The 26,295-nt window shown below is 46.1% G+C and overlaps 1 protein-coding gene across 1 annotated transcript; it reads right to left on the bottom strand.

The window, feature by feature from the left end:
• Window positions 1-429: 429 nt before the first annotated feature.
• On the bottom strand, window positions 430-25,782 carry PRELID3B (PRELI domain containing 3B). The gene is made up of 6 exons (XM_040331199.1): window positions 25,674-25,782; window positions 12,842-13,010; window positions 10,663-10,752; window positions 8,779-8,849; window positions 6,838-6,940; window positions 430-4,382 (listed from the first exon to the last, which is right to left on the bottom strand). Exons 1-6 carry the CDS (start codon window positions 25,703-25,705, stop codon window positions 4,263-4,265), a joined length of 585 nt encoding a protein of 194 aa, XP_040187133.1. The 5' UTR covers window positions 25,706-25,782; the 3' UTR covers window positions 430-4,262.
• Window positions 25,783-26,295: the final 513 nt, after the last annotated feature.

Raw genomic sequence — 26,295 nt, 5'->3', positions numbered from 1 at the left:
TCTTTAAGGATTCGAAATTACGCCAGGTAAGGTACGGCGGCGTAGCGTATCTCTGATACACTGCGCCGATCTATTTCTATGTGGATCTGGCTCACAGTCACCAGAATGAAAAGTGAGGATGAATCTCCCTGCTAAGGCAGGAATAAAAACAGACAGGGGTTCCCACCCTTTCCCACCATATAAAAGTAACATTTTCACTGAATCAAAACAGTTCACTCCAGCCCATGAGCTTCATGTTCAACACAAATATGAAACCCATTGGCACTAAAAATTGAAAGGGAAAAAAAAATAAAAAAAAACACCTTAAACCCCCTTTATTAACCCCCCAAGCGGTGGACTCTGTTCTGCTGTATTGTCCTGGTCTGGTTTTGTTCCTACGAGCCTTCTTCCCAACATGTATAATGGAATAGAACAAAGAAGACACAAGTCTGAGATATTTCCAGTTTTTACTGGTATTTGCTTGTCCAAATGACATACATAACAAGAACAACAAGGTAAAATATAAAAATAAACTCAGGAGTGCTAGTTGTATAAAACATGTCATTTAACCCTTATTGTCTGTATAGTTAAGGCCATGTTACATTTCTGCCACACAAGCAAACATTAGCTGTTACTTTGTTTTATACCAAAAAAAAAAAAAAATTATATTTCTAGACGGGCGAAACAAAACTGTGCCCATACCATAGAACAGGATTTGTATGATGCAAATGCTTACACGCAGTCCAGTCCGCCATTCTGAGAAATGATCCGATTTGGTCGGCGACTGGCATCGCAGTCATAAGGCAATGACCTTCAGCTGGCAAAATGCCCGCTGCTGCTTGGCCACCCGGTGATGTTGCTGGCCAGCTGGTAGGCGGCGGAGTTCAATCACAAAATAGCTGCTGGACTGGGCGACAACCAAAATTTATGCAGCTCTATGCTGGGAGTTTAAGCCCAAGTGGCGTTTTTTATTTTTTAAACTCCTACTTAACAGGATTAATGCTACATGCTAGCCATACTATTCTTCATTAGAAATTTTTTCAAGCAGTAGGTTGATATAACTGGTATTTTTTGAGATTAGGAATAAAAAATTTGTGACACTTTCACAGCTATACAAGAGCCAATATAACTCAACGCTGTCTTCATGCTCACCATAGATCCTTTTTACTTGTATCCATCCATTTCAATGGGCTTAAGGTGAAGTCCGTTAGTTGCTGGGGACACACCTTAGACGCACCCAGCAGTTCTCCCGTCCTAAATGCAGGACGCAGCTGATGTCATTGACTGGAATTCACACTTGACCTACTGTATTGTCCTCAAAAATAAAGCCAAATTTCTCTCCACAATTTTTATATATTTTTTTTAACATACTGTGGGGGCACCTTTGCTGCCAACTGAATTTTTATACAAAAGGGGAGCTTAGCCGGTCACACTGCCCAAGTAAATGGCAGGGACTTTGGACACTGTATTCTCCCTCCCCGATCCCCTTATATTAACTTTACCTGCACCCCCTTCCTCAGCAGAAAGCAAGAAAACCAGCGATGGCACCCACTGAGGAGCCAATCGCTAGGCCCTGTCACGTGACTGGGGGACTGAACATTACTGGTCCTCATAGTCACCGACAGAGCCCATCTCAGTGCCGTCTGAAGAGGAGCAAGGAGCTACAAAGGAGTGCAGGTAATGGGGATAGCAAATGACCCTTCCAAGACACTGTTGCCTGCTTGAGCAAGATGACCGTCTCTTCAAAAAGGAAAGTTGTGTTTTCTGGTGCAGCCAACGTCCCTTTGAGTTTTTTCAAAATAATATTAATAAAAAATAAATAAAGAAACATAACAACTAGCATCTGATTGGCTGCTATAGATGCCAACGCTTACACTGAATTTATAGAAGGTCCCCCAATACTGTTTCCACATGAAGAGGGGTTTTAACATTAAACATAACACATCAGCTCCCATACATCTACTTTATAACCACCACATTTTTTTTTGTACATGGGTCAGCCAACTGAAACACAAACTAATGAACTGATATGGTTACACACAGAGAAAAGGATGAAAGAGTAAAGTTAAACTGATGTACAGTATCCTATTTTTTTGTGATATGTAGTCAGTCAGAAAAAGATGGAAGTACCATTATACAGCACTGAGTAAAGCCTCGTACACGCGATCGGATTTTCCACGGACAAAGCCTCAGACTTGTGTCCGAAGGGCGTTGGCCAGGAACTTGTCTTGCATATAAAATGGCAAAGAATGGTCAGTCAACAAACACGAACATAGTTACGTACTACGTGGTTTTTCAGCTCTTTAACGCCACCCTTTGGGCACCTTTTGATAACGTTACGTTTGGCGAGCATTGCTTACGAGCATGCGCATTTGTACACATGATCGGAAAATCCGACAACAGATCGTTGTCCGCAATTTTTTTTTAAAGCCGGCCACCCAACATTTGTCCACGGAAAATCCGACAATTGTCAGATGGAGCGTACAAAACAGGCAGGATTTTCTGCCAACAGGCTGTCACATAATTCCCGTTGGAAAACCCGATCGTGTGTACGAGGCTTAAGAGTCTCAGTTTTGCTGAAGCCTGGACTGAAAAACAACACTTATTTGATTAAACTGATTTGTTGGTTTAGGGTGGTTTGGTGGCAAGGTGTGATCCTTGTTCAGGTCTTCACAGTCATCTAGATCCTGAATGGTGTGATCACCCTCCAAACCTACCAAAGCTTTGAAAGGCTTCTTCAGGTGTCACCAGCAATAGTGACCCCCCCCCCCCCCCATATATTCTTATAGAGAATAATCCAGCACAGAACACACAATGCGGCATTTGTGCCCGCTACCCTATATTGAACTTGGGGAATGTGGAAAAGACACTTCAGTAGGTAACATTAGATGTCTGCCAAGACTGAAGTTTCCAAGCTGTGGCACCAGTGGCGATACCACAGACCATTGAAGGGGATACAGAAAAATCTGTTTTGAATGCCGTTTTACTGCTTCTCAACACATACAGTATTTTACAGGAACACTTGTCACTAAAGCTATCCACATTTAGAAGAACCTAGAAGCTGAAACCTAGGAGGTTACCTACATGCATGCCATTTTTCTCTCCAGAGCACCTTGGAAGCCATTGAACCCGGCCCACTCTGGATGTAAAATTCCAACTTTCCCAGCCAGAAAGTCAAAGCCAAGCCACACCCTTGATACAAACTCCTTTATAGATTTAAGAAGCAGAGGGGGGTGCAGAAAAACTCACTTTGCAGTCTGGGGTATATAGGGGTGCTCTAGGGCCTAAAACCGCCCCACATTTAGGTTCTCCAAACTCTATCCAAAAGACAAACTAACTTATAAATCCAATTAACTCTACTGCTAGAAATAAAGTGTCAAGTCTTTAATAGCCTTCAAAATCCTAGGATAACTGCCACGATTTATTTAAATAACTGCTGCAAGCATGGTGTTTATTTGCAATATCAACAGACTTTATCACCTATCAGACGAAAGAGCCATGTTTGTGGATGCACTTTTACCGCAAAGCAGCCCATCAATTTCCAGTGACTTCTGAAAATGCTACCTGCCTGGCTGTCAGACCAACTTCAATACTGACTCAGAGCAGGTCAAAAGACCAAATCAAAGAAAAGTCAAAGTTGTTATGTGACTGTTTGCAGCTGGATCTGCAATTGTCCATCACCAAATCAGGCAACTGGCATGTGCAAAAAGGTCAGAATGGCACCATGTTTCTCTCATCCTTTACCAATGGTAGTTGTAATTAAGAGCTAGCTTAGTACACCATTTAGTCAGATTGCAGATGAGTGACAGGCGATGAAAATGGCACTCATTTACTGAAGTAAAAGCTGCCAAAGTTTGGGCTGCCTGTATGGCACCAGGAAACAGAAAGGAAGCTTGTGATTAACTACCTTGGGCATTAGACTGTCCAGGACAACACCTTTATAAATAAAGCATGATGAAAGAAGCTGGTTCAACGCGGCTCTTGGTCCAATGGTGGAGATAAAGCTGCTGAGATCACATCAAAAACCTGTCAGTCAAGTATTAATACTGGGAAGGGCGATGGAGGTATTTAGAGAAAGTCACTGTACAACATTGTACAGTCACTTAACTACCTGGTCCCCTTCATTCATTGTTCCCACACCGCTGCCTCCTCTCTCCACGCTTCAATTTGAAAAATCCTACTTAATAGTTACATTCTTAAATAAGAATAAATAATTGAAGTGCCAAGAGGAATATCCTAGCATTTCCAGTAGGAACGCCCAATGGCTATGGCGTGAGTAAACATCATTCCTCTACAAAGGCCGCTGCTGCCATGGTCGTCCTGATGCCCCCTCTTGTTGTCGCCTTCAGATCCTCAAGTTCGGTGTTTAGTTTGCCAATCACCCACTCCAGAGCGTCCCGGCCCTAAAGAATCAAGAGAGAAGTATGGTTATAAGTAATCATTTTTAGAAATGACCCAGAATCCCCTGAACCAGCAAGCAGGTCAAAACACCGACAATTAAAGTGGACCTGTCATTAAATTCATACAAGTCAAGCATTCCTAAAACTGACAATATTCTAGGGGGGGGGGGGGGGGGGGATTTTGGTACTGTTCTGTACCTTCCTGCTTCTTTTGTTGCGTTTTATTTATTTGTACGTTTTTATTTTGGGAAGTATGTTGCGATAACTTGTTTTGTACTATTATGCAAAACTAATGACAAAAAACAAACAAACACACGACTCACAATATTAGTGTACGTTTATTGTAGGTCTTTAGCTATAGATCTATTCTATACCCTCCCTCAAAGAAACAGTCAAGCAAAAGCTTAAAGGAGTTGTAAAGTCAGAATTTTTTTTTTTATCTTAATGCATTCTATGCACCATAAAAAACCTTCTGTGTGCAGCAGCCCCCCACTGACACTTACCTGAGGCCCCTCTCTATCCAGCGATGTCCATGAATGTCTCAGCCTTCCCAGATTCTCCTTTCTGATTAACAGACACAGCAGCGGTGCCACTGGCTCCCGCTGCTGTTAAAGTCAGCTAGCCAACCAGGGGAGAGGGGAGGCGGGGCTTGGTGTTGAATGGACACTCAGAGCTTTGCCTCATAGCAAGCTGCTTGGACCACAGAAGAGGGACCTGAGAAGAGGAGGATCTGGGCTGCTCTGTGCAAATCCACTGCAACAGAGCAGGTAAGTATAACTTTTCTTTTTCAAGGGGGGGGGGGGGGCCTGTTACAATCACTCAAAGTACCAATGATTGCATGGGATAGGGGGGGGGGGTCTAAAGTTTTCCCTCTTAGACAGACCCTGGCTGGTAGGTATGCCAATTTGTATACCTCACATATGATCTTTGCCTAATGACAAAAATAAAAATATCTGCCCCATATACAGTTGGAATTAAAAGGGATTATAAGTTTTTTTAAAGCAAGCTTAAAAGGGGTTGTAAAGGTAAAAAAAATGTTTTCCCTAAATTGCTTCCTTTACCTTAGTGCAGTCCTCCTTCACTTACCTCATGCTTCCATTTTGCATGTCCTCATTTCTTCTGATAAATCCTCACTTCCTGTTCTTCTGTCTGTAACTCCACACAGTAATGCAAGGCTTTCTCCCTGGTGTGGAGTGTCGTGCTCGCCCCATCCTTTGAGGGGGCGAGCAGGATGCCCACTAACACACAGCTCCTTTCTCTATCTGCAACGTAGAGAGCGTCCTGACTCTCCTGCTCGCCCCCTCAAGGGAGGGGGCGAGCGTGACACTCCCCACCAGGGAGAAAGCCTTACATTACTGTGTGGAGTTACAGACAGAAGAACAGGAAGTGAGGATTTCTCCAAAGAAAGAAGGACATTTAAAAGCAAAATGGAAGGATGAGGTAAGTGAAGGAGGACTGCACTAAAGGTAAAGGAAGCTCCTTAGGAAAAACATTTTTTACCTTTACAACCCCTTTAAACCAAGACAAATGGCTCATATAAACACGATCTGAAAATCAGATGAAAAATACCGCTTTCTAATCCATCGTAGGATAATCGCATAGTTAGTACAGAGCTTTAGAGCAGTGTTTCTCAACTCCAGTCCTCAAGGAGCCCCAACAGGTCATGTTTTCAGGATTTCCATCATTTTGCACAGGTGATTTAATCAGTTTCACTGCTTTAGTAATTACAACAGCTGAGGGAAATCCTGAAAACATGAACTGTTGGGGCGCCTTGAGAACTGGAGTTGAGAAACACTGCTTTAGAGAGCCGATCATGACAGTTCATCCGATATTATCCGATCGAGCAAAAAAAAAAAAAAGAAAAAAAATTCTCGTATGATACCAGAGCGTACGATTTTCATTTGATCAGTACAGTTGTCATCCAAAAATGACATCACTTTCGATTTTTTTATTCTGTCGTACGAGAATTTTCGCAACCTCTCCATTTTTGATATGAGACTAGCGTGCAAAAAAATTAATAAGAAAGAAACCACTGATCTGTCGCCATTTTGGGATCGTGTGTATGGGCCATGAGACCATTTAAAGTAAGCCGATAATTTCTGTATGTACAAAATGTAAACGACTACTTTTCCCATAAAGTTTCAGGCAGATCTTTCCTAGATATCTGGCCGCCTAGACCTTTAGGCAATAACCCCCAATCACTAGTTGCTGCGGATGCATTACAACACCAATTCTGCCGTGTACAAGTCATTATCAAGAAAGCGAGGAATTTCTAGTTGTAACTGAAACGCATGCGTCAATGGACAGCACAAGATAGATGCAGTACAATAGATAAGGGAGGCTTATCTGTTTCAGGTAGTTTTCCTACCCCACCTCACAAAAACACACATCAATGGAGAATACGACGCACCCAAATCATGGCAGGAAGTACTGGATTTTAGGCTAGTCGCATACTTACCTTACTGGCATTGGTAGAAATGGTATTGGCCATCATTCCCTCTAAATAGCTGCTTAGACTGACACCTTTCACAGATATGATCGCTTCCTGAGTAAGAACGGTCCTGAAAACACAAAGACTGCATTGAAGTCTTGCCTTATCTGAGAAGAATACAGTCAAATACACATAACAAGGAAGTGTCTTCCCAGCCTCCTCTGCACGCCAAGACATTTCAAAAGTTGAATCAAGCAACAATTTATATGCTTAGGGCTGATATTGGTGACTGCTACCATATAAAACATCTTTATTTTCTATATCTGGGGCTAGATTCAGGTAGGGGCGCGCATTGTTACGGCGGCGCAGCGTATCGTAGTTACGATACACCGCCGTAAGTTAGAGAGGCAAGTGCTGTATTCACAAAGCACTTGCCCCCTAAGTTACGGCGGCGTATCGTAAATGGGGCAGGCGTAAGTGCGCGCAATTCAAATGAGGATGAGGGGGCGTGTTTTATGTTAATTCTTGGTTAACCGACGCGATTGACGTTTTTCCCGAACGGCGCATGCGCTGTCCGTGGAATTTCCCAGTGTGCATTGCTCCAAAGTATGCCGCAAGGACGTCATTGGTTTCGACGTGAACGTAAATTACGTCCAGCCCTATTCGGGAACGACTTACGCAAACAACGTAAAAAAAATTAAAATTCGACGCGGGAACGACGTCCATACTTAACATTGCGTACGCCTCATAATAGCAGGAGCAACCTTACGCCGAAAAAGCCTAACGTAAAAAATAGCGCCGGGCGTATGTAAATTTGTGAATCGGCGTATCTAGGTCATTTGCATATTCTACGCCGAAAACGACAGAAGCGCCACCTAGCGGCCAGCGTAACTATGCACCCTTAAGATACGACGGTGTAAGAGACTTATGCCAGTCGGATCTTAGGCTAATGTCGACGTATCTTGCTTTCTGAATACAAAAAAGAAGATACGCAGGCACAGCTTTGAATTTACGCGACGTATCTATAGATACGCCGGCGTAATTCAATGCTGAATCTAGCCCCTGGTCTCTCACAGTACACAGAACATGGAAATGCAATTATTTTAGTAAATATAAACTGCTAAACACCGTTTCTCATCAGCAGTATATAGCAGTCTTGTGACTTCTATCAGTGTCTGGTTAAAGCTTGTAGGAGTTTTCATTCTGCACTGACTGACCTATCAGGAGGAAGGACCCCTGACCATCTGTCTGGAAAGTGGCGATAGACCCTGTGCTGATCACATGCACTCTCCCAAGAAAAAGAAAAAAACCTCTAGCAATACACACCAAACTGAGCATGTGCAGCCTGACTCCAAAGTTTTTTTATCTGGACTTGTTTTTGAAAGAAAAGGAGGATCTGTGCATAGAGGATCAAACAGTTTTTTTTAACACAATGCGGAGGATTAACCCCTTAGGTCCCACCGCGAGTATAACAAGCATGCTTTACTGCATATACAGACTGATATTACGGTTGTGGGTTTAGTAACACTAACCACTTGCCAACCTTTAAAAGTTTCCTGGACTCCTAGTGGTAAAACCAAGTTCATGAGCTTGGTAGCATTTTTTTGCAGGCAGTGATGGGTGACCCCATATGTTATATTTGGCCATATAATGGGTATTATATTGTGTTTGTGAACAATAAAAAATAAATTTTAGTGTATTTTTCCTGAGAATACGAGTTTGATAAACAGCCTCACAAAATAAACAGTTGCAACCAACACCATCTTTAATCTACGGGGCCTCTGTAGGAATTTCATTGTTTGGGGGTTCTAAGTAACTCACAGCTATGGAGTATGTTGGCTTATTTAAAAAAATTACTATACAAAGAACAAAATAAAATACTAAAAAGATAAAAACACGGTTCTCCATATCACCAGCATATGTTCTGAATTAGCAGATTATAGATCTTTAGCACAGCTCTGTACTTACTTTTTGTCATCCTGAGGATGTGGCTTGTACACTAGTCTTTCATCCACAGACACCATATTTGTGAATGTGATCTAGAATCAAGAAGACAGATCAACAAGTTAAAATGAGCAAACAACTTTGTTTTTTTTTGCTTAAAATACATATATATTTTCAGTGAGCACATTGTAATTTAAAGAGGAGTTCCACACTCAAAAGTGGAACTTCCGCTTATCTGCTGTTTTTGACAGGTACCGTACCCCACTTCTGGGAGATGGGCCCCCCTCCTCCAATTAGAAAGCGCAGCGCGCTTTGCGCAGTAGGGAACCAGCTGTGAAGCCAAAAAAGGGCTACAGTGCCGGGTTCCCTTTAGGGCCGAAACAACCAATCGATTAATCGACAACTAATCGATTATGAAATTAATCGATTACTATTTTCATAATCGATTAATCGGCCAGTAACATAATGGGGTTAAAAAAACTGAAATTAGCCCTTTATAGTACAAAAAAGCAAATCGCTACTGTAAATATCACTTTCACTGTCCCACAGTAAAAAAAATGAACCCCTTACAGTAGCGATTATTTGCTCTTTTTGTACTTATTTTTGTTTTTTTAACCCCATTATGTTACTAAACATCTCAGGCCGGGGTCACACCTCTGTTTTTTGGTGCTTTTTGCAGAAACACACTACAGTTCATTTACAGGTTTTCCTATGGGACACATTCACATCTATGATTTTTTTTTTCAGCTGCTGCGTATTTGGAAAGGGCGAGGAATTTTTAACACAAAACTGTGCCATTTTTTTTTTTTTTTTGGTTCAATATACTTCAATGGAGAAGCTGCAGAAAAGCATGTAATGTGTTTTTGCAGCAATTTGTGTTTTGTAATCTGCCCAACAACAAAATGGCACAAAAAAAAAAAAAAAAATGCCAATTTTTTAGTTTTTTTAAGGCTATTATCCGATTAATCTAAACAATAATCGGCCAACTAATCGATTATGAAAATAATCGTTAGTTGCAGCCCTAGTTCCCTTACCAGGAACGGTGGCGGCTGCACCCCACCTGAAGATCGGCCGATGTGCCGATTTTGCAGGCTCCCTGGAAAGGTAAGTGTCCAGATATTAAAATTCAGCAGCTGCCGACTTTAAATTTTTCAGGACCTCCTCTTTAAAGTTCCACCAGCAAGTAATGGATGAGGGGACTTCACACTTTTACATGCTTTCAAGCCATATCATCATTATGGCGATTTGTAGGTGTTGAATTTAACTCTAGTGGCAGAAATAAGGTGTCTTGCACACGACACTCTTGTTTGAGCCCTTTTCTTATGCATTTGTGCGTATATGCGTTTGCGCGCAACTTATTCTCGCGTTCACAATATGTTAATGGCCATTTGCGCACAAATGTGCGCCTGAGATGTAAATTACTGACCAAAAATGCAGATTTTTCTAAATTATAATTTTTTTACTGAAGAATACACAGCGCTTGTTTATGCTCCTTTGTGCATTAGGCACTACAATTAATGGGCGGTATTTTAGCTCAGTAAAAAAATAAGCTGCACTGAGCTTTTTCAGTGTGTAAGAGGCCTAACGGGCACCTTTGCCAATTGGTTGCATCATTATGAATAGTGCACACTCAGCCAGCTACCAGACAGAAGGTTATGATCCCTGCCCTGCAAATGAAGAGTGTAAATTATTGAAGCGAGCCGGCTGAGTGGCTGCGTCTGCTGTCAGAGGTTCAAAGGGTGAAACATTGTGCCATACTCCCCATGTGATATGATGTTCAGGCATCAGTGTGCAGCATTCCCCCCCCCCCCCCCCAGAACTGTCATGTGGAAGTAGTAATGTCTGGTAACAGTTCAATCTTTTAGTCATTTACATTACACACAATCTAAACACAAAAGCACCACTTACATTTGTTGATTTTAGTTCCATTGTTTTTTCAGCAGGATCAACCACTGAATGTTCTTGAACGTACGTTCTTGTTCTGGTTGCCCCAATAATCTAAAAAATAAAAATATAGAACTTAAAAACAGATTCTGGATTCATTTTGGAAATTTTTATCCTCCTGTCAGTCACCCCCACACCATATTATTGCCAAATAATAAAGATTTGATGTAAAATATATATTTGTATGTCAATTTAAAAATAGTTTAATAACTATTTTTACTCTGTATTCAATATGGCGTTCCACCCCTCCCCCTTTACCATGTGACCAGCAGAGGACTAGAAGCTCCTCCTGGCTGGGTTTCCTTAAAGTGGTTGTAAACCCTTTACAACTACTTTAACCTACAGGTAAGCCTAGATTAAGGCTTGCCTGTAGGTGCAAGAAATATCTCCCAGACCTGCACGGTCTAGGAGATATTTGCAAATCTCCGTACGGCGATTTGTTCTGCCCATGCGCCACGCTGTGCCGTTTCCAACTTAGGTCATGCCGTAAGTGGAGGCTCCTGCGCGGGAGTGACATCACAAGACTCTGGCCACCGCGGCCCCGGAAGGAAGAGGGGTAAAGAATGGCCGCACGCTACTCGCGAGCAAGACGGGGACATCGCGGGCTTCTCCTGCAGGTAAGTGTCACATAATGTGATGCATAGTAGCCCATTATGCTTTACCTATGCAGGGAAATAAAGAGAAAGTAACACCCATCAGGGTTTACTTCCTCTTTAACAGACAGGCTGGGAAAGATCTGGGTCATGTGGCAGCTGTATATTATTCAGAAAAAAAAATAAAAAATAAAAAAAAAGGGGACTTTGATGTTTTTTTTATTATTATTAATTTTATGGGATTTGTGTTTATTGCAGAATCCTACCTAGGTGGGTGCACATCGGTCAGATACTGGATCTTTCCCCGCAAGCTCAAACACCAAGTGCCCCGTTCTCCCTGAACAGAGAGCTGGTGACTGTCAGTCACCACTCTCTTCTCTGCGCCCCCCCCCCCCCCCCCCCACTCGCTCACTGGTGCTCTGTGCCGTGGAAGGGACGGGTCCCAACTTCATTGTCACGCTCTTGCCTGAGCCTGGGCTGGCTTTGTGACATCAGCCGACAGTGGGCTTCAGTCTGTCTGCTGAAAACGGATCACAGGAGTGAAGAACAAACTGAATTTCTGTGATCCATAGTGGAAGTACAGACAAAACAAGCATTGGCCATACGTCTTTAAAATAATAAAATTCCATCATCCACATACAGAAAGAAAAAGGGACAATGTAAATTAAACAGTGTGTTTAGTATCACTTTAATACAGCACTGGACCCTTTTCTGAAAGCTGCAGTAGTGCATAAAGCTAGAAATACATCACCAGTATGTACCATAGACAGAACTATTCAATATATGACAAAAATAACTAACATTATGGGTGGAATTGGCTTTGACTAGTACTACATGGTTGCAGCCTGCATCTGGCATTACTGATATGCATAAACTGCATGTTTAAGGACAGGGATCACAGCATTAGATTCTACACCCTTTTATATAAAAAAATAAAATAACCAGAAAACAGCAACCGTATTTTTATCCTGACAGGTTCCCTTTAAGAAAGGCGACACATTACAGTGAACTGCAGAGAATCTGCTGATAATGAGAATTCCTTTGTGAGCCATTCACAAGAAACATCCTACGCTCAGCAATTCCCACTGATGGCCGTGGGAGGAGAGAATTAAAGTCCATATAAACACTAAATTAACTTCTTTTTTTGCACCCTTCTGGTTTGTTCAATTTACAATTTAAGCATTTTGTTAGATCTGTTCATTAATTTCAATAAAAGGACCTGCCAAAAATCCAGTGCTGACCTTTCTCCAGTTAACTTTGCAGTGTTTTCTAAAATAATGATATCAGAAAGTGTGCCGGGACTACAGAACACCCCCATGTTATGGAAAGGGGAGGTTCTCTAGCCCCAACACACATCCTTTTCTAAGACAACATACTTTCCCCATAGATCCAATACAGTGGAAGAGTGCCGTCACCCTAGGACAGCAAGTGTGTCACCAATGCAGTCACCACATCTAAGGACTGGTACACAGTGTACTACATTTTTGTTCTTGGGTTAGGATACACTTGCGTTTCTTCTAACCTATCTGCTTCTATGGAATTGGACTTACCGATTTCACTAAAGAAGGCATTCCCCACTCCGTGCTCAGCAGCCGGTCACTGTGTAACTTCCCACTGTTATCCACGTGTCTGTCCAATACATCCACGCCAACCACACTGGGGTTCATGGGGTTGGGGTACTTCTGCATGGCTGCTGTTGTGACTGTTTCCCATGGGTGGCTGTCAAAAACAGGATTAAAAGCATTAAGTAAAAAAAAAAAAAAAAAAAAAAATACATAAAAAGTGACATACATCAGGTACAGTATCAAACCTTTAAAGCATAAAATTTTAGATTGTATTGCAGAGAAGGGTTACAGACTCGAAAGGCTTTTAATTGTCTCATGTTCCTTTTTTGGGAAAATGTTATATATATATATATATATATATATATATATATTTATTACACACACAAAAAATAAATAATAATAAAAAATTAAAAAAACACACACACACCCCACCACACACATCTTTTTGTTGTCTTCATCAGTCTAGTTATTCGGAGTGAATATTAAACTTGTACGCTCATCTTCAGCAATGTTCACAGTGGAGAAGCCGTATTATGTGGCAGTCAGGCTAAAGCCAGCCATTGATTGAAATTTGGTGAGTTCAGAAGGAGCATCTGAATTTAGATTGGTATGTGGCCGACTCCAAATAGACCAGTGGTTTTCAACCTGTCTAGTGCTGTGACCCCCTTGATAACATGTCCCAAGTTGTGGGGACCCGTAACAGTAAAAATTATTTTCATAGCGTGGGTTGTTGGCATCCAAGGCAAGACAAGTAATTTGTGCCCCTAACCCACAGACATTTAGCATGCTCTGTGTCCCTTCCACTCGTAAAGTATTAAAACCCCTTATGGCAAATTTTAGAATGTACCACTTTCTCTTTGTTCTCCTTTCTTTACATTTTATCTCTCTATGCATTTTTTTTTTTTACCCCCTCTAGACATCTTTCATGTTCTTTCTCTCCCATTTTCTTTGTCCCTCCCCCCTCTTTTCCTCTCCCTTCTATGTACTCTCTATTTTTATTCCTTCTCTTACTCCTGGGTTTGGGGGGGGGGGGGGGGGATGAGTGGCAGTGCTGGTGGGGGGGGGGAACCTTTTCAGGATCAGTGGCAATGCTGGGAGAGTTCAACTTAGGTGCACTTGATCAAGGTCACCTGCTGATCTGAGAACTGTAGTGGGCAACTATAATCACAGGTAGTGTTACTCACTGTGTCTCTCCCACTTTTTGTTGTGTTAGCAGTGACACCTATGCCAAAATCAGGAGCTAGGGTCTCCTCTAGCCCCTCCCATTTCACATTCCTCACCAGTCAGCTGACCTCTAGTCTCTGCCCCCCACCGATGCCGTGAATAGGGTGACCACATTTCCAAACGACCATTCAGGGACACCCTCCTTTCCCAAAAATCAGCTTGTGCTGTAACGAATCACAGCACAGTGATTGGACACAAGAGGCAGAATTTATTATTTCTCCAATCACAATCAGGGGGCGGGACTGTGCTCCTCCAGGCATTCCCGGCCAGGACAGGTACTGTCCGTGAGTAAAGCGGTGATGTGGCAGCCTTTTCTGGGGGAATCAGATTGGCCGTGGGGGGTTGCTGTGTCAGTTTCATTCAGGGACACTGTATTGTCCTGGAATGAATGTGCCCGGGACAGACCTACAAAATGCGGGACTGTCCCGGGCAATCCGGGACACATGGTCACCCTAGCCGTGAACTGAATAAGCGGCTGCCAAGAGGCTGAGTGGGTGGCCGAGGGCTCCAGGGACAGCCCGGCTGGGTGGCCGAGGGCTCCAGGGACAGCCCCGGCTGGGTGGCCACAGGCTCCAGGGACAGCCCCGGCTGGGAAAATGCTAGAAGAGCAGCGCAGGCTTCAGGAACAGCCCAAAATTCGGCGACCCCCTGCCAAATCATCATTCGACCCCCAGGTTGAGAACTACTGAAATAGACAGAAGTTGATTATCTGATTGATTTCTGTTGAAGAAACTTGCTGGAAAACCTCTTAGCTAGTATATATTGACAGCTGGGGGGGTCACGGTTAGAATACAATGTCCTGGCACGGGGAATTCTTGTTTGTGTGGATGGAGGAATTGGTTAAGCAGACCATAGATGTGTGAACTTTCGTTGGTTCAGCAGGCACTGGTCAGGATTGGATCCATCTATGGACAGGCTGACGGGGCCAAGTTAATTAATCCACTTGGGTACAACCAGCATGCAAGATTTCACCAGAAGGAACGGTTCCACGCACTGACCTGCCGGGAGAACACAACAGCTCGCAGGAGGGACCCCTCCATGAACATGATGAGGGACATCAAGCAAAATTTCTTTCCTGCAACCCATGTTTGCAATAAGAACAAAAACTAAATAAAAATGATTATTAATAATAATAAATGCATAATCTATGGCCTGCTTTATTTTTCCATTCAGCCCATTTTTTTTTAATCCTTTATTTAAATATATTTTATAGCAGAATACAAAAGAAAAACAAAGAAAATAATAGGCCTTCAGGGGATACCACCATTCTAAATCCAGAAGCCCCCCTGCTTTTTTTTTTTTTTTTAACAGATTAATACTCCTCATAAGTGTTTGAGTCTAATCACAAAGCAGACAACCTTGACGGCAGTATTCTCTCCCAAGGGAATAAGTCTATCCATAGCAACAACCTTACAAACCTGAAAAACATGTACAATGGGTGCTTTTAGTAGTGTGGCCATAACAACAGAACAATGAGTGACCTCCCGTGTATTGTGTACTTGCTGTCCTTGTACAGGGAGGAGGCTCTCGTGTATCACCGTCTTATGTAATATCACAAAGTTCTTGGCTCAGTTTTCTCTTCTCTAAATGAAGATACTGTGCTGTTTGTTTTACTGTGAGAAGCTGCTTTGTAGAAGGGAAAAAGCCATGTGACTCCACATAATTAGAAACAGATGTCAGTGAAGGAGGTGCAGCGAGAATTCTGCAAAGCTCAGGAAGCCTCTTCCTAAAATGGGAAGTGAAGGCGGCAGTGCGGGAGTCTCTGGAAGTGAAAAGTGAGGGAGTCTCTGGAAGTGAAAAGTGAGGGAGTCTCTGGAAGTGAAAAGTGAGGGAGTCTCTGGAAGTGAAAAGTGAGGGAGCCTCTGGAAGTGAAAAGCGAGGGAGTCTCTGGAAGGGAAAAGTGAGGGAGCCTCTGGAAGGGAAAAGTGAGGGAGTCTCTGGAAGTGAAAAGTGAGGGAGCCTCTGGAAGTGAAAAGTGAGGGAGCCTCTGGAAGTGAAAAGTGAGGGAGCCTCTGGAAGTGAAAAGTGAGGGAGCCTCTGGAAGTGAAAAGTGAGGGAGCCTCTGGAAGGGAAAAGTGAGGGAGCCTCTGGAAGGGAAAAGTGAGGGAGCCTCTGGAAGTGAAAAGTGAGGGAGCCTCTGGAAGTGAAAAGTGAGGGAGCCTCTGGAAGTGAAAAGTGAGGGAGCCTCTGGAAGTGAAAAGTGAGGGAGCCTCTGGAAGTGAAAAGTGAGGGAGCCTCTGGAAGTGAAAAGTGAGGGAGCCTCTGGAAGGGAAAAGTGAGGGAGCCTCTGGAAGGGAAAAGTGAGGGAGCCTCTGGAAGGGAAAAGTGAGGGAGTCTCTGGAAGGGAAAAGTGAGGGAGTCTCTGGAAGGGAAAAGTGAGGGAGTCTCTGGAAGGGAAAAGTGAGGGAGTCTCTGGAAGGGAAAAGTGAGGGAGTCTCTGGAAGGGAAAAGTGAGGGAGTCTCTGGAAGGGAAAAGTGAGGGGGTCTCTGGAAGGGAAAAGTGAGGGGGTCTCTGGAAGGGAAAAGTGAGGGAGTCTCTGGAAGGGAAAAGTGAGGGAGTCTCTGGAAGGGAAAAGTGAGGGAGTCGCTGGAAGTGAAAAGTGAGGGAGTCGCTGGAAGTGAAAAGTGCGGGAGTCTCTGGAAGTGAAAAGTGCGGGAGTCTCTGGAAGTGAAAAGTGAGGGAGTCTCTGGAAGTGAAAAGTGAGGGAGTCTCTGGAAGTGAAAAGTGAGGGAGTCTCTGGAAGTGAAAAGTGAGGGAGTCTCTGGAAGGGAAAAGTGAGGGAGTCTCTGGAAGTGAAAAGTGAGGGAGTCTCTGGAAGTGAAAAGTGAGGGAGTCTCTGGAAGTGAAATGTGCCGGAGTGGTCAGGAATGTCCTCAGAGGAGTCACTTTCCTCTTTATCTGACATGTAGGAAGGTCACGCTGTGCACAGTCCTTTGATGTGAAGTCACATGAGGAGTTGACGGAGGAGCTGCTCCCCCCCCCCCCCCCCACCCATCATGGAAAAAAGCACGAGGCAGATGAAACCGGCACACACCCCCCACCACCACCCCAATCACATTCAAACTTTCCTGAAGGCCAAACGCAACTACTAACAAAATAGAAGATCAGATCCACATTGTAAGCCGAGCAGTGCTGCCTTATCAGAGTTTCCTGTTAGGTGTACATACATTAGTAACATTAAAGTGGAGGTTCCCCTAAAAATAAACTTTTAACATTGCATTTATGAGATTAATGACAATTAGAATCGGCTGTTTTTTTTTTAAAAAAATACGTCCGTACATACCGTTTCCTATATGTGTTCTCACCGCCGCTTCCGGGTATGATGGTCGGGGCTGGGCGTTCCTAATTGATTGACGGGCATCCGACCGACGCATACAGCGCGCCACGAGATGCCGAAAGAAGCCGAACGTCGGTGCGGCTCTATACGGCGCCTGCGCACCGACGTTCGGCATCTTACGGCATCTCGTGACGCGCTGTATGCGTCGGTCGGATGCCCGTCAATCAATTAGGAACGCCCAGCCCCGACCATCATACCCGGAAGCGGCGGTGAGAACACATATATGAAACGGTATGTACAGACGTATTTTTTTTTTTTAAAAACAGCCAATTCTAATTGTCATTAATCTCATAAATGCAATGTTAAAAGTTTATTTTTAGGGGAACCTCCACTTTAATGATTAACAGTATACCATGTAATGCAGCACTGTGGTATGTGATGACACTATTAAAAATAAACTACAAAAAAAAATACTTTAATAACAAACATGTCATACTTGCCTGCTTTGTATAATGGTTTTGAGCAACCCTGATCCTCCTCTTCTGGGGTCCCCAGCCGCTGCTCTGTGCTTTCCCCTCACCCCGCTAAGTTCTCCATAGCAAACCGCTATGGGAGGCATTTGTGCACTCTGTGCTGTGTGTGTCCATTAATACACAGACTGCTGGCTGTGATTGACAGCAGCTGGAGCCAATGGGGAAGGAGAGAGCCAGGAGAGCTCTCGTACACATCACTGGATAGAGATCAGGTAAGTATAAGGGGGGGCTGGAGAGGTTTACCTTCATGCATAGAATGTATGAAGGTAAAAAAAGAACACTAGAATACACTGCCTGCTTGTATAGGTGTGGAAAACTTTGGGGTCCGTTTCTAAAACACTAATTGCACAAATTACAGAAGTACTCATGCATGATGAACCGTCCCAGTTCCTGTATCATCAACTCAATCTGGTGGATGAAAAGCGATAACGTTTTCTCATTGAGGCATTTCTGAAAATGATACCGTGCTGACCACTAGACAGAGCCGAGGATACAGGAACTCCTCTTAGATGACATTTCATCCAGCATAAATTCCTCTAACATTTACGCAATGAATGTTTTATAGACTTCTACCTAGATTCAGAGACGCTGCCGCAACTTTAAGGCGGCATAGCGTATCGTATTTACGCTACGCCGCCTTAAGTCAGAGAGGCAAGTACTGTATTCACAAAGTACTTGCCTCCTAACTTACGGCGGCGTATCGTAAATGCGGCCGGCGTAAGCGCGCCCAATTCAAATGAGGATGGGGGGGGGCGTGTTTTATGTTAATTACTCGTGACCCGACGTGATTGACGTTTTTTTACGAACAGCGCATGCGCCGTCCGTGTACATATCCCAGTGTGCATTGCTCCAAAGTACGCCGCGAGGACGTATTGGTTTCGACGTGAACGTAAATTACGTCCAGCCCCATTCACGGACGACTTACGCAGATGACGTTAAATTTTCAAATTTCGACGCGGGAACGACGGCCATACTTAACATTGACTAGGCCAACTAGGGGCAGCTTTATCTTTACGCGGTGTATCTCTTACGGAAACGGCGTATCTTTACTGCGAAGGGCGCACGTACGTTCGTAAATCGGCGCATCTAATCATTTACATATTCTACGCCGAATTCAACGGAAGCGCGACCTAGCGGCCAGCCTAAATATTGCACCCTAAGATACGACGGCGCAGGCTGTCGTATCTTAGCTAGGTTTAAGTGCATCTCAGTTCGAGAATACACTTAAACTTAGGACGGCGCAGATTTCGAGTTAGGTCGGCGTATGTACTGGTACGCCGGCCTAACTCTCTCTGAATCTAGCTATTCGAGTAAAGTGAACCACACACAGCCCGTCTTTCTGCAGGCGCAGGTGGCATAACAATGGACCATTTAAAGGGGTTGTAAAGGTTTGTTTTTTATTTTCTAAATGGGTTCCTTTAAGCTCGTGCATTGTTGGTTCACTTACCTTTTCCTTCTAAATGTTTTTTTTTTCCCGTCTGAATTTCTCACTTCTCACGCACAGCCAGAACTGCTGATGTTTTGGAACTACATTTCCCATGATGCTCCACCACTACTATCACAGGAAATGTAGTTCCAAAAAAACATCTGGGGTGCCAAGATTCACCATCACTGCTCTATCAGAATAGAATAGCCAGCAGGGGAGATCCCTGCATCCACATCATACGTGTGAATCTGGGGGATCTATCCGTTTTTTTTTGTTCAATATGTAGTGCAAGGGGCCTGCCTGATCTGATACAATTTGAATGTTTTATTTATGTGTGTCCTCGTATTACGTAATTTAATATAAAAAGGAGATTTCACAATCAGATTGTATAGAGCAGGGATATGCAATTAGTGGACCTCCAGCTGTTGCAGAACTACAAGTCCCATGAAGCATAGCAAGACTGACAGCCGCAAGCATGACACCCAGAGGCATGATGGGACATGTAGTTTTGCAACAGCTGGAGGTCCGCTAATTGCATATGCCTGGTATAGTGTATGGCCCGCTTATTGGCACTAGCAGTGTCAAACACACTAGGGACCATTTAGCCAGAAGCGGATAGCTGATGGAGGATGACTGGAGCGCCCAGAGGAAAGCATACAAACTCCAAGCAGACACTGCCCCTGGAATCCAGTAGCTGGGAAGAACACTTTGCACTACAAGTGCACTTGAAATTTTAGTCACTGTAAATCTGAAATGAGCGGAAGCTCTGCCAATTTTATAATCCAATCATGTGCAAGCTAAAATTTTATTTTCCTTGCATGCGCCCCCCCCCCCCAGACCTACAGCGACTGCACTTCCAAGTGCACTTGTAGTGCAAAGTGGATTTGCCTTTCATGAACAACCCCCATTGTCCTGCATTATCCTTCAAGGTGCCTCTGGCCAGGACTGTATTAGTACAGGTTACTAGTAAGTATCAGTCAATAAAGCTGTCATTTACAGAGTTTTATGGACTAGATCTTTCACGTGACACATCAAGAACACTCAGCAAACACGTGCCGCCTTGGAATAACCAGTCGGGTGGAAGCTGAGGAATGTGTACACTCACACACAGAGAGAAGGTTACCGGGTATTGCACATTGCACCATGACCGATAAGAGTCAGTCATTGAAGGTCTGCAATCACCTGGAAGTCACTGACAGGTCTGCACACACCTAATGGCAGCATATACATTGTGCATTCTTTTGTTCAATCAGCTGCTTGTCATTAGATCACACAGCAAGTTGACCTCAATCATCCTCTATTATACCATTCCACTGTACCATTATCCTAGGTCACCGGGATATTGAAATCCAAGCTCCATGACACAGCTGGAGATGCCCGCTGTGTGATCCAGGCACTGGCGAGCGCCCGCCCTGGGCATTTCAGATGCAAGCTCCGTGACACAGCTGGAGATGCCCGCTGTGTGATCCAGGCACTGGCGAGCGCCCGCCCTGGGCATTTCAGATGCAAGCTCCGTGACACAGCTGGAGATGCCCGCTGTGTGATCCAGGCACTGGCGAGGGCCCGCCCTGGGCATTTCAGATGCAAGCTCCGTGACACAGCTGGAGATGCCCGCTGTGTGATCCAGGCGCTGGCGAGCTCCCGCCCTTGGCATTTCAGATGCAAGCTCCATGACACAGCTGGAGATGCCCGCTGTGTGATCCAGGCACTGGCGAGCGCCCGCCCTGGGCATTTCAGATGCAAGCTTCGTGACACAGCGGGATATCCCCACTGTATGATCTATAGAGGGGGGGGGGGTAGAGGAGCGCCGGGATTACATCATCGATGCAATCACGATTCAGCCATTCTCTGCATCAATGCAGAATCGCGAGTCATCGATTATTTTCAACACCCCCAATAGATTATGCAATTTAAAATCCCTCTATTCCCCCACCAATACATTCAAGGTGGATGGGAGAATCCCTCCTGCTGTGGGATTATTCTGATTGGAGAAGCCTTCCCTACCATGAGAACGTTGCTGGCTATAGGCGGCAGCACTGAAAAACCTAACCGACTGCTAGTACACAAAATCGATTGACTTATGCACAACCAGCCTGCCCACACATGGACTGAAATGCATATATTTGGGGACAGCGTACTCAATTTCCATATAGTATTTGTTTGGTAGAATATTCACTACTTTAGGTGCAGCAATTGAATTATTGATAGCCAAGTGTGAGCCCAGCCCCTTCCCTAAACCTTAATGGATTGAAATTGAGCTGGTCCCAGCTGAATTCCGATCTATGTATGGCTGGCTGAAGTCACCTGGGAGTTACTCAAAGGTCTGCAGTGCAGACACCTCAAAGTCACCAAATGCGACTTGCACCGACTGTACTTTGAGGAGTGAAGCTAGGTTGCGCTTAATGCGTTTTTTTGCAGAACACCTTTATAAGTCCACAGTTGCATGTTTGGGGGGGGGGGGGGGGGTCACGGTTAGCGGTAGTCATTAGGATTAAAGCGGGGGTTCACCCAAAAATAAATTGTTAACATTACATTCAGCCGAGTTGTCCTAATAACAAATCGGCTGTTTTTTTCGTACATACCGTATTTCACCGCCGCTTTCGGGTATGTCTTCGGCAGGACTGGGCGTTCCTATCCGATTGACAGGCTTTCGACCGTCGCATACAACGCATCACGAGTTGCCGAACGTCGGTGCGGCTCTATACGGCGCCTGCGCACCGACGTTCAGCTTCTTTTGGCAACTCGTGACGCGTAGTATGCGGCGGTCGGAAGCATGTCAATCAGATAGGAACGCCCAGTCCTGCAGAAGACATACCCGGAAGTGGCGCTGAAAATACGGTATGTACGGAAAAAAAAAACAGCCGATTGTCATTAGGACAACTCGGCTGAATGTAATGTTAAAAATTTATTTTTTGGGTGAACCTCCACTTTAAATGATAATCGTTAGGGTTCTAACTGTAAAAATGACCACCAATTCTGACATGAAACGTTGCACACAAAAGGTTCCTGCCAAGAAAAAAAAAAAAAATCTGCCAAAATGCACAAAAACACACGTTGTGCTATGGGGTGCTCCTGTGCCATTTATCCACAGAGGCACCCCAATGTACCGGCTTACCAGCACATAATAATAATGTACATTTTGGCACACAACTAAAGGGAACATACGCTGTGGTTTGCTGATGTAAATCAATCCATGCACTCTTTGTTACATTATAAATGAATGAGCTGCCCCAACACACCGACAGGTCACAGTGCTCCGTGTTCACACACTGCAAAGAGTACGAGACGGCCTAATCTGAGGACTTCCTGATTCGGGGACAGTAAGCTCAGATCTAATTGGTTGCTCCGCTGTAGAGAATGTCATCACTGATCTGTCCTAGCTTGGAGACGTTCCCCAGATACCACCAACCATTCTATTGTTGTGACAACTAGAAAACACCAGGATCATTATACAGGGCTAGACAGAGGAGGGGGGATACAAGCCCGGCTCTATGTGAGGCCCTCTTATTGGTTGGACGAGACGACGCTCTCTGCCTGGTAATATATTCTGCAGCATTTCAGGCAGGAATGCCGTTCTCATCCAGCCAGAGAGGGGCCGACATGTGAGACCACCGAACCTGGACTGCAGTGTTTGGTGATCACTCATGTGACATGACCTGTACATACATTCATACTACACACCAGGGCAAAATAAAGACGGGGACTATGGTGGGTGTGGGGCACAGTCACTGAAGTATAGAAAGCAGTCACCGATCTATGGAGGGCCCCAGGGGGGGGACAGTCACCGATCCATGGCGGACCTGTACTTCTATGTCAGGTGTTACCAAATGTAATTTCCCGTCATAATGCCACAAGAAATAACCGCAGAGCCCATTCAGAGCGAAATCAGCAAATACAGAAGTCCTCTTCCTGTCATCACAATCATTTCCTCCGGGGGGGGGGGGGGGGGGTTGAGAAATGCACAGAATGTCACATTCTACAGATTCCCGACTCCTCCATCCATCACATCATCCAATCACAGCCAGACAGAGGGGAGCTGCAGGATGATGATCCAGCGGGAACTATGGGAACCTCGTATTGTCACTTAGTGATGAAGGACCTGGTGATCTGCAGGCGCAAACTTGCCGACGGAAATCTCCGAACCACGGCCGGCATCCAGGGCGACATAAATTTCGAGGAAAGTGGCCAGTCGGCCTCGCTTCGCTCGGACGGCTCGCTCGGCCTCCTGGCTCTTTTTTTTTTAACATCCTCCAATCCACTGGGATGTTAATGAATGAGCCTGGATGCCGGGCAGAGGTTCGGAGATTTCCGTTGGCAAGTTTGCGCCTGCGCAGTCCTTGAAGGAACTTCCCTGTTAGGGGAACCTTAAGGACAAGTCACCGGCATGCTGGGAAATATTTGGTCATTGTGAGGAGGATGGGCATGATGGGACATGTAGTGGTAGGATGGTGATCACCTCCATTATAAGAGGAGTTATGTAATAAGCTATGCTGGTACCAATACAGAGGTGACAGAGCATGCTGGGGCAGGAGACACGTCCTGTAATCAGACAATCAAAGCTGCACCTATGATGGGAAGAATTACAGGCCTGCTAGGACCTGTCACCTGTACCCCCCCCCCCCCTCATATCTTCCAGGACCTGTCCCCTCTCCCCCCCCCCCCCAGATCTTCCAGGACCTGTCCTCTCTCTCCCCCAGATCTTCCAGGACCTGTCCTCTCCACCAGTGACACCCCAGGTCTTCCAGGACCTGTCCCCTCTCTCCCCTCCCCTCTCTCCCCCCCCCCCCAGGTCTTCCAGGACCTGTCCCCTCTCTCTCCACCCCCCCCCAGGTCTTCCAGGACCTGTCCCCTCTCTCCCCCCCCAGGTCTTCCAGGACCTGTCCCCCTCCAGGTCTTCCAGGACCTGTCCCCCTCTCTCCCCCAGGTCTTCCAGGACCTGTCCCCTCTCTCCCCCAGGTCTTCCAGGACCTGTCCCCTCTCCCCCCCAGGTCTTCCAGGACCTGTCCCCTCTCCCCCCTAGGTCTTCCAGGACCTGTCCCCTCTCCCCCCCAGGTCTTCCAGGACCTGTCCCCTCTCCCCCCTAGGTCTTCCAGGACCTGTCCCCTCTCCCCCCTAGGTCTTCCAGGACCTGTCCCCTCTCTCCCCCAGGTCTTCCAGGACCTGTCCCCTCTCCCCCCCAGGTCTTCCAGGACCTGTCCCCTCTCTCCCCCAGGTCTTCCAGGACCTGTCCCCTCTCTCCCCCAGACCCTCCAGGACCTGTCCTCTCTCCCCCCCAGACCTTCCAGGACCTGTCCTCTCTCTCCCCCCCCTGATCTTCCAGGACCTGTCCTCTCTCTCCCCCCCCTGATCTTCCAGGACCTGTCCTCTCTCCCCCCCAGACCTTCCAGGACCTGTCCTCTCTCCCCCCCAGACCTTCCAGGACCTGTCCTCTCTCCCCCCCAGACCTTCCAGGACCTGTCCTCTCTCCCCCCCCCCCCCCCAAACCTTCCAGGACCTGTCCTCTCTCCCCCCTGATCTTCCAGGACCTGTCCCCTCTCCCCCCCCAGATCTTCCAGGACCTGTCCTCTCTCCCCCCCAGACCTTCCAGGACCTGTCCTCTCCCCCCCCCAGACCTTCCAGGACCTGTCCTCTCTCTCCCCCCCCAAACCTTCCAGGACCTGTCCTCTCTCCCCCCTGATCTTCCAGGACCTGTCCCCTCTCCCCCCCCCCAGATCTTCCAGGACCTGCCCTCTCTCCCCCCTGATCTTCCAGGACCTGTCCCCTCTCCCCCCCCAGATCTTCCAGGACCTGTCCTCTCTCCCCCCCAGACCTTCCAGGACCTGTCCTCCCCCCCCCCCCCCCAGACCTTCCAGGACCTGTCCTCTCTCTCCCCCCCCCAAACCTTCCAGGACCTGTCCTCTCTCCCCCCCTGATCTTCCAGGACCTGTCCCCTCTCCCCCCCCCCCCCAGATCTTCCAGGACCTGCCCTCTCTCCCCCCTGATCTTCCAGGACCTGTCCCCTCTCCCCCCCCCAGATCTTCCAGGACCTGCCCTCTCTCCCCCCTGATCTTCCAGGACCTGTCCTCTCTCCCCCAGACCTTCCAGGACCTGTCCCCTCTCTCCCCCAGACCTTCCAGGACCTGTCCCCTCTCTTCCAGGACCTGTCCCGCCCCCCAGTGACTCTTGCTGGGACTTGTAGTCCTGCGGGAGACACACAGCCTGGTGAAATCCAGTCCCCGGTGTGTCCCGCACAGTACAGGCCGGAGCCTGCAGCTTCACCCTCCACGCAGACTGATCCTTCTAGAAGGTTCCATTGAGACCCCTCCCCCTCTCTTCTGTTCCCCTCTCGGTGCCCCTCCCCCTCTCCCGGTACTCACTCGAACACGTGCTCGGAGGTCCAGATCTTCATGTCTCCGCTCTCCTTCCGCCGGACACCAAATGATCGATCCGCTCTTACCCCGCTCTGAGGGAACACCCGGGCCGCCAATCAGCGGCGGGAACGTCATCGCATAGCGTCATCACACCACTCCCCCTGCACCCGGCATTGTTAAAGAGACAGAACATGACCTTCATGTTATTGTACGGTGTCCGTCATGTGACCCATCTACGATCTCTGATCTCTGCCCTTCTCATCCCAGTCTCTCTACCCCCAGTACAGGCCCAGACACCCCATAGACTGTAATATGTTATATAGAGTGGGAATTCCAGTGTGTGACCCCCATTGGGGGGATTTCTCTCACTTCCTGTCCCAGTGACACCAGGGGAAGACGTGGAAGGATCACCAGGACTGACAGTAATACGAACACCACCAGAGGTTCTGATCACAGATGATGGTGGGAGGAGCCTGGAAGAAAGCCGCCATTGGCGCCCAATCAACCGCGGCCAGTGAATTCTCAAACAAAGGGGGAGGGGGGAATGACTGTGACATCATCAACATAATATTCCCAGAATACAGCAGAACTCCAATCCACTGACCATTACTGAGCCCCATTACAGGGA

The sequence above is a fragment of the Rana temporaria genome, chromosome 12, assembly GCF_905171775.1.
Source record: "Rana temporaria chromosome 12, aRanTem1.1, whole genome shotgun sequence".
NCBI lineage: Eukaryota > Metazoa > Chordata > Amphibia > Anura > Ranidae > Rana > Rana temporaria.
The sequence above is the reverse complement of the archived record's forward strand: the minus strand, read 5'-3'. Positions and strand labels throughout refer to the sequence as shown.

What these genes read in the sequence shown, in the direction of transcription:
- PRELID3B (XM_040331199.1), bottom strand. Translation starts at nt 25,705, where the DNA reads ATGAAGATCTGGACCTCCGAGCACGTGTTCGA. An exon ending in TGGAACTAAAATCAACAAAT is followed by an intron (nt 8,850 to 10,662) that starts GTAAGTGGTGCT and finishes TCTTGATTCTAG; the next exon opens with ATCACATTCACAAATATGGT. An exon ending in CATCCTCAGGATGACAAAAA is followed by an intron (nt 6,941 to 8,778) that starts GTAAGTACAGAG and finishes TTGTGTTTTCAG; the next exon opens with GACCGTTCTTACTCAGGAAG.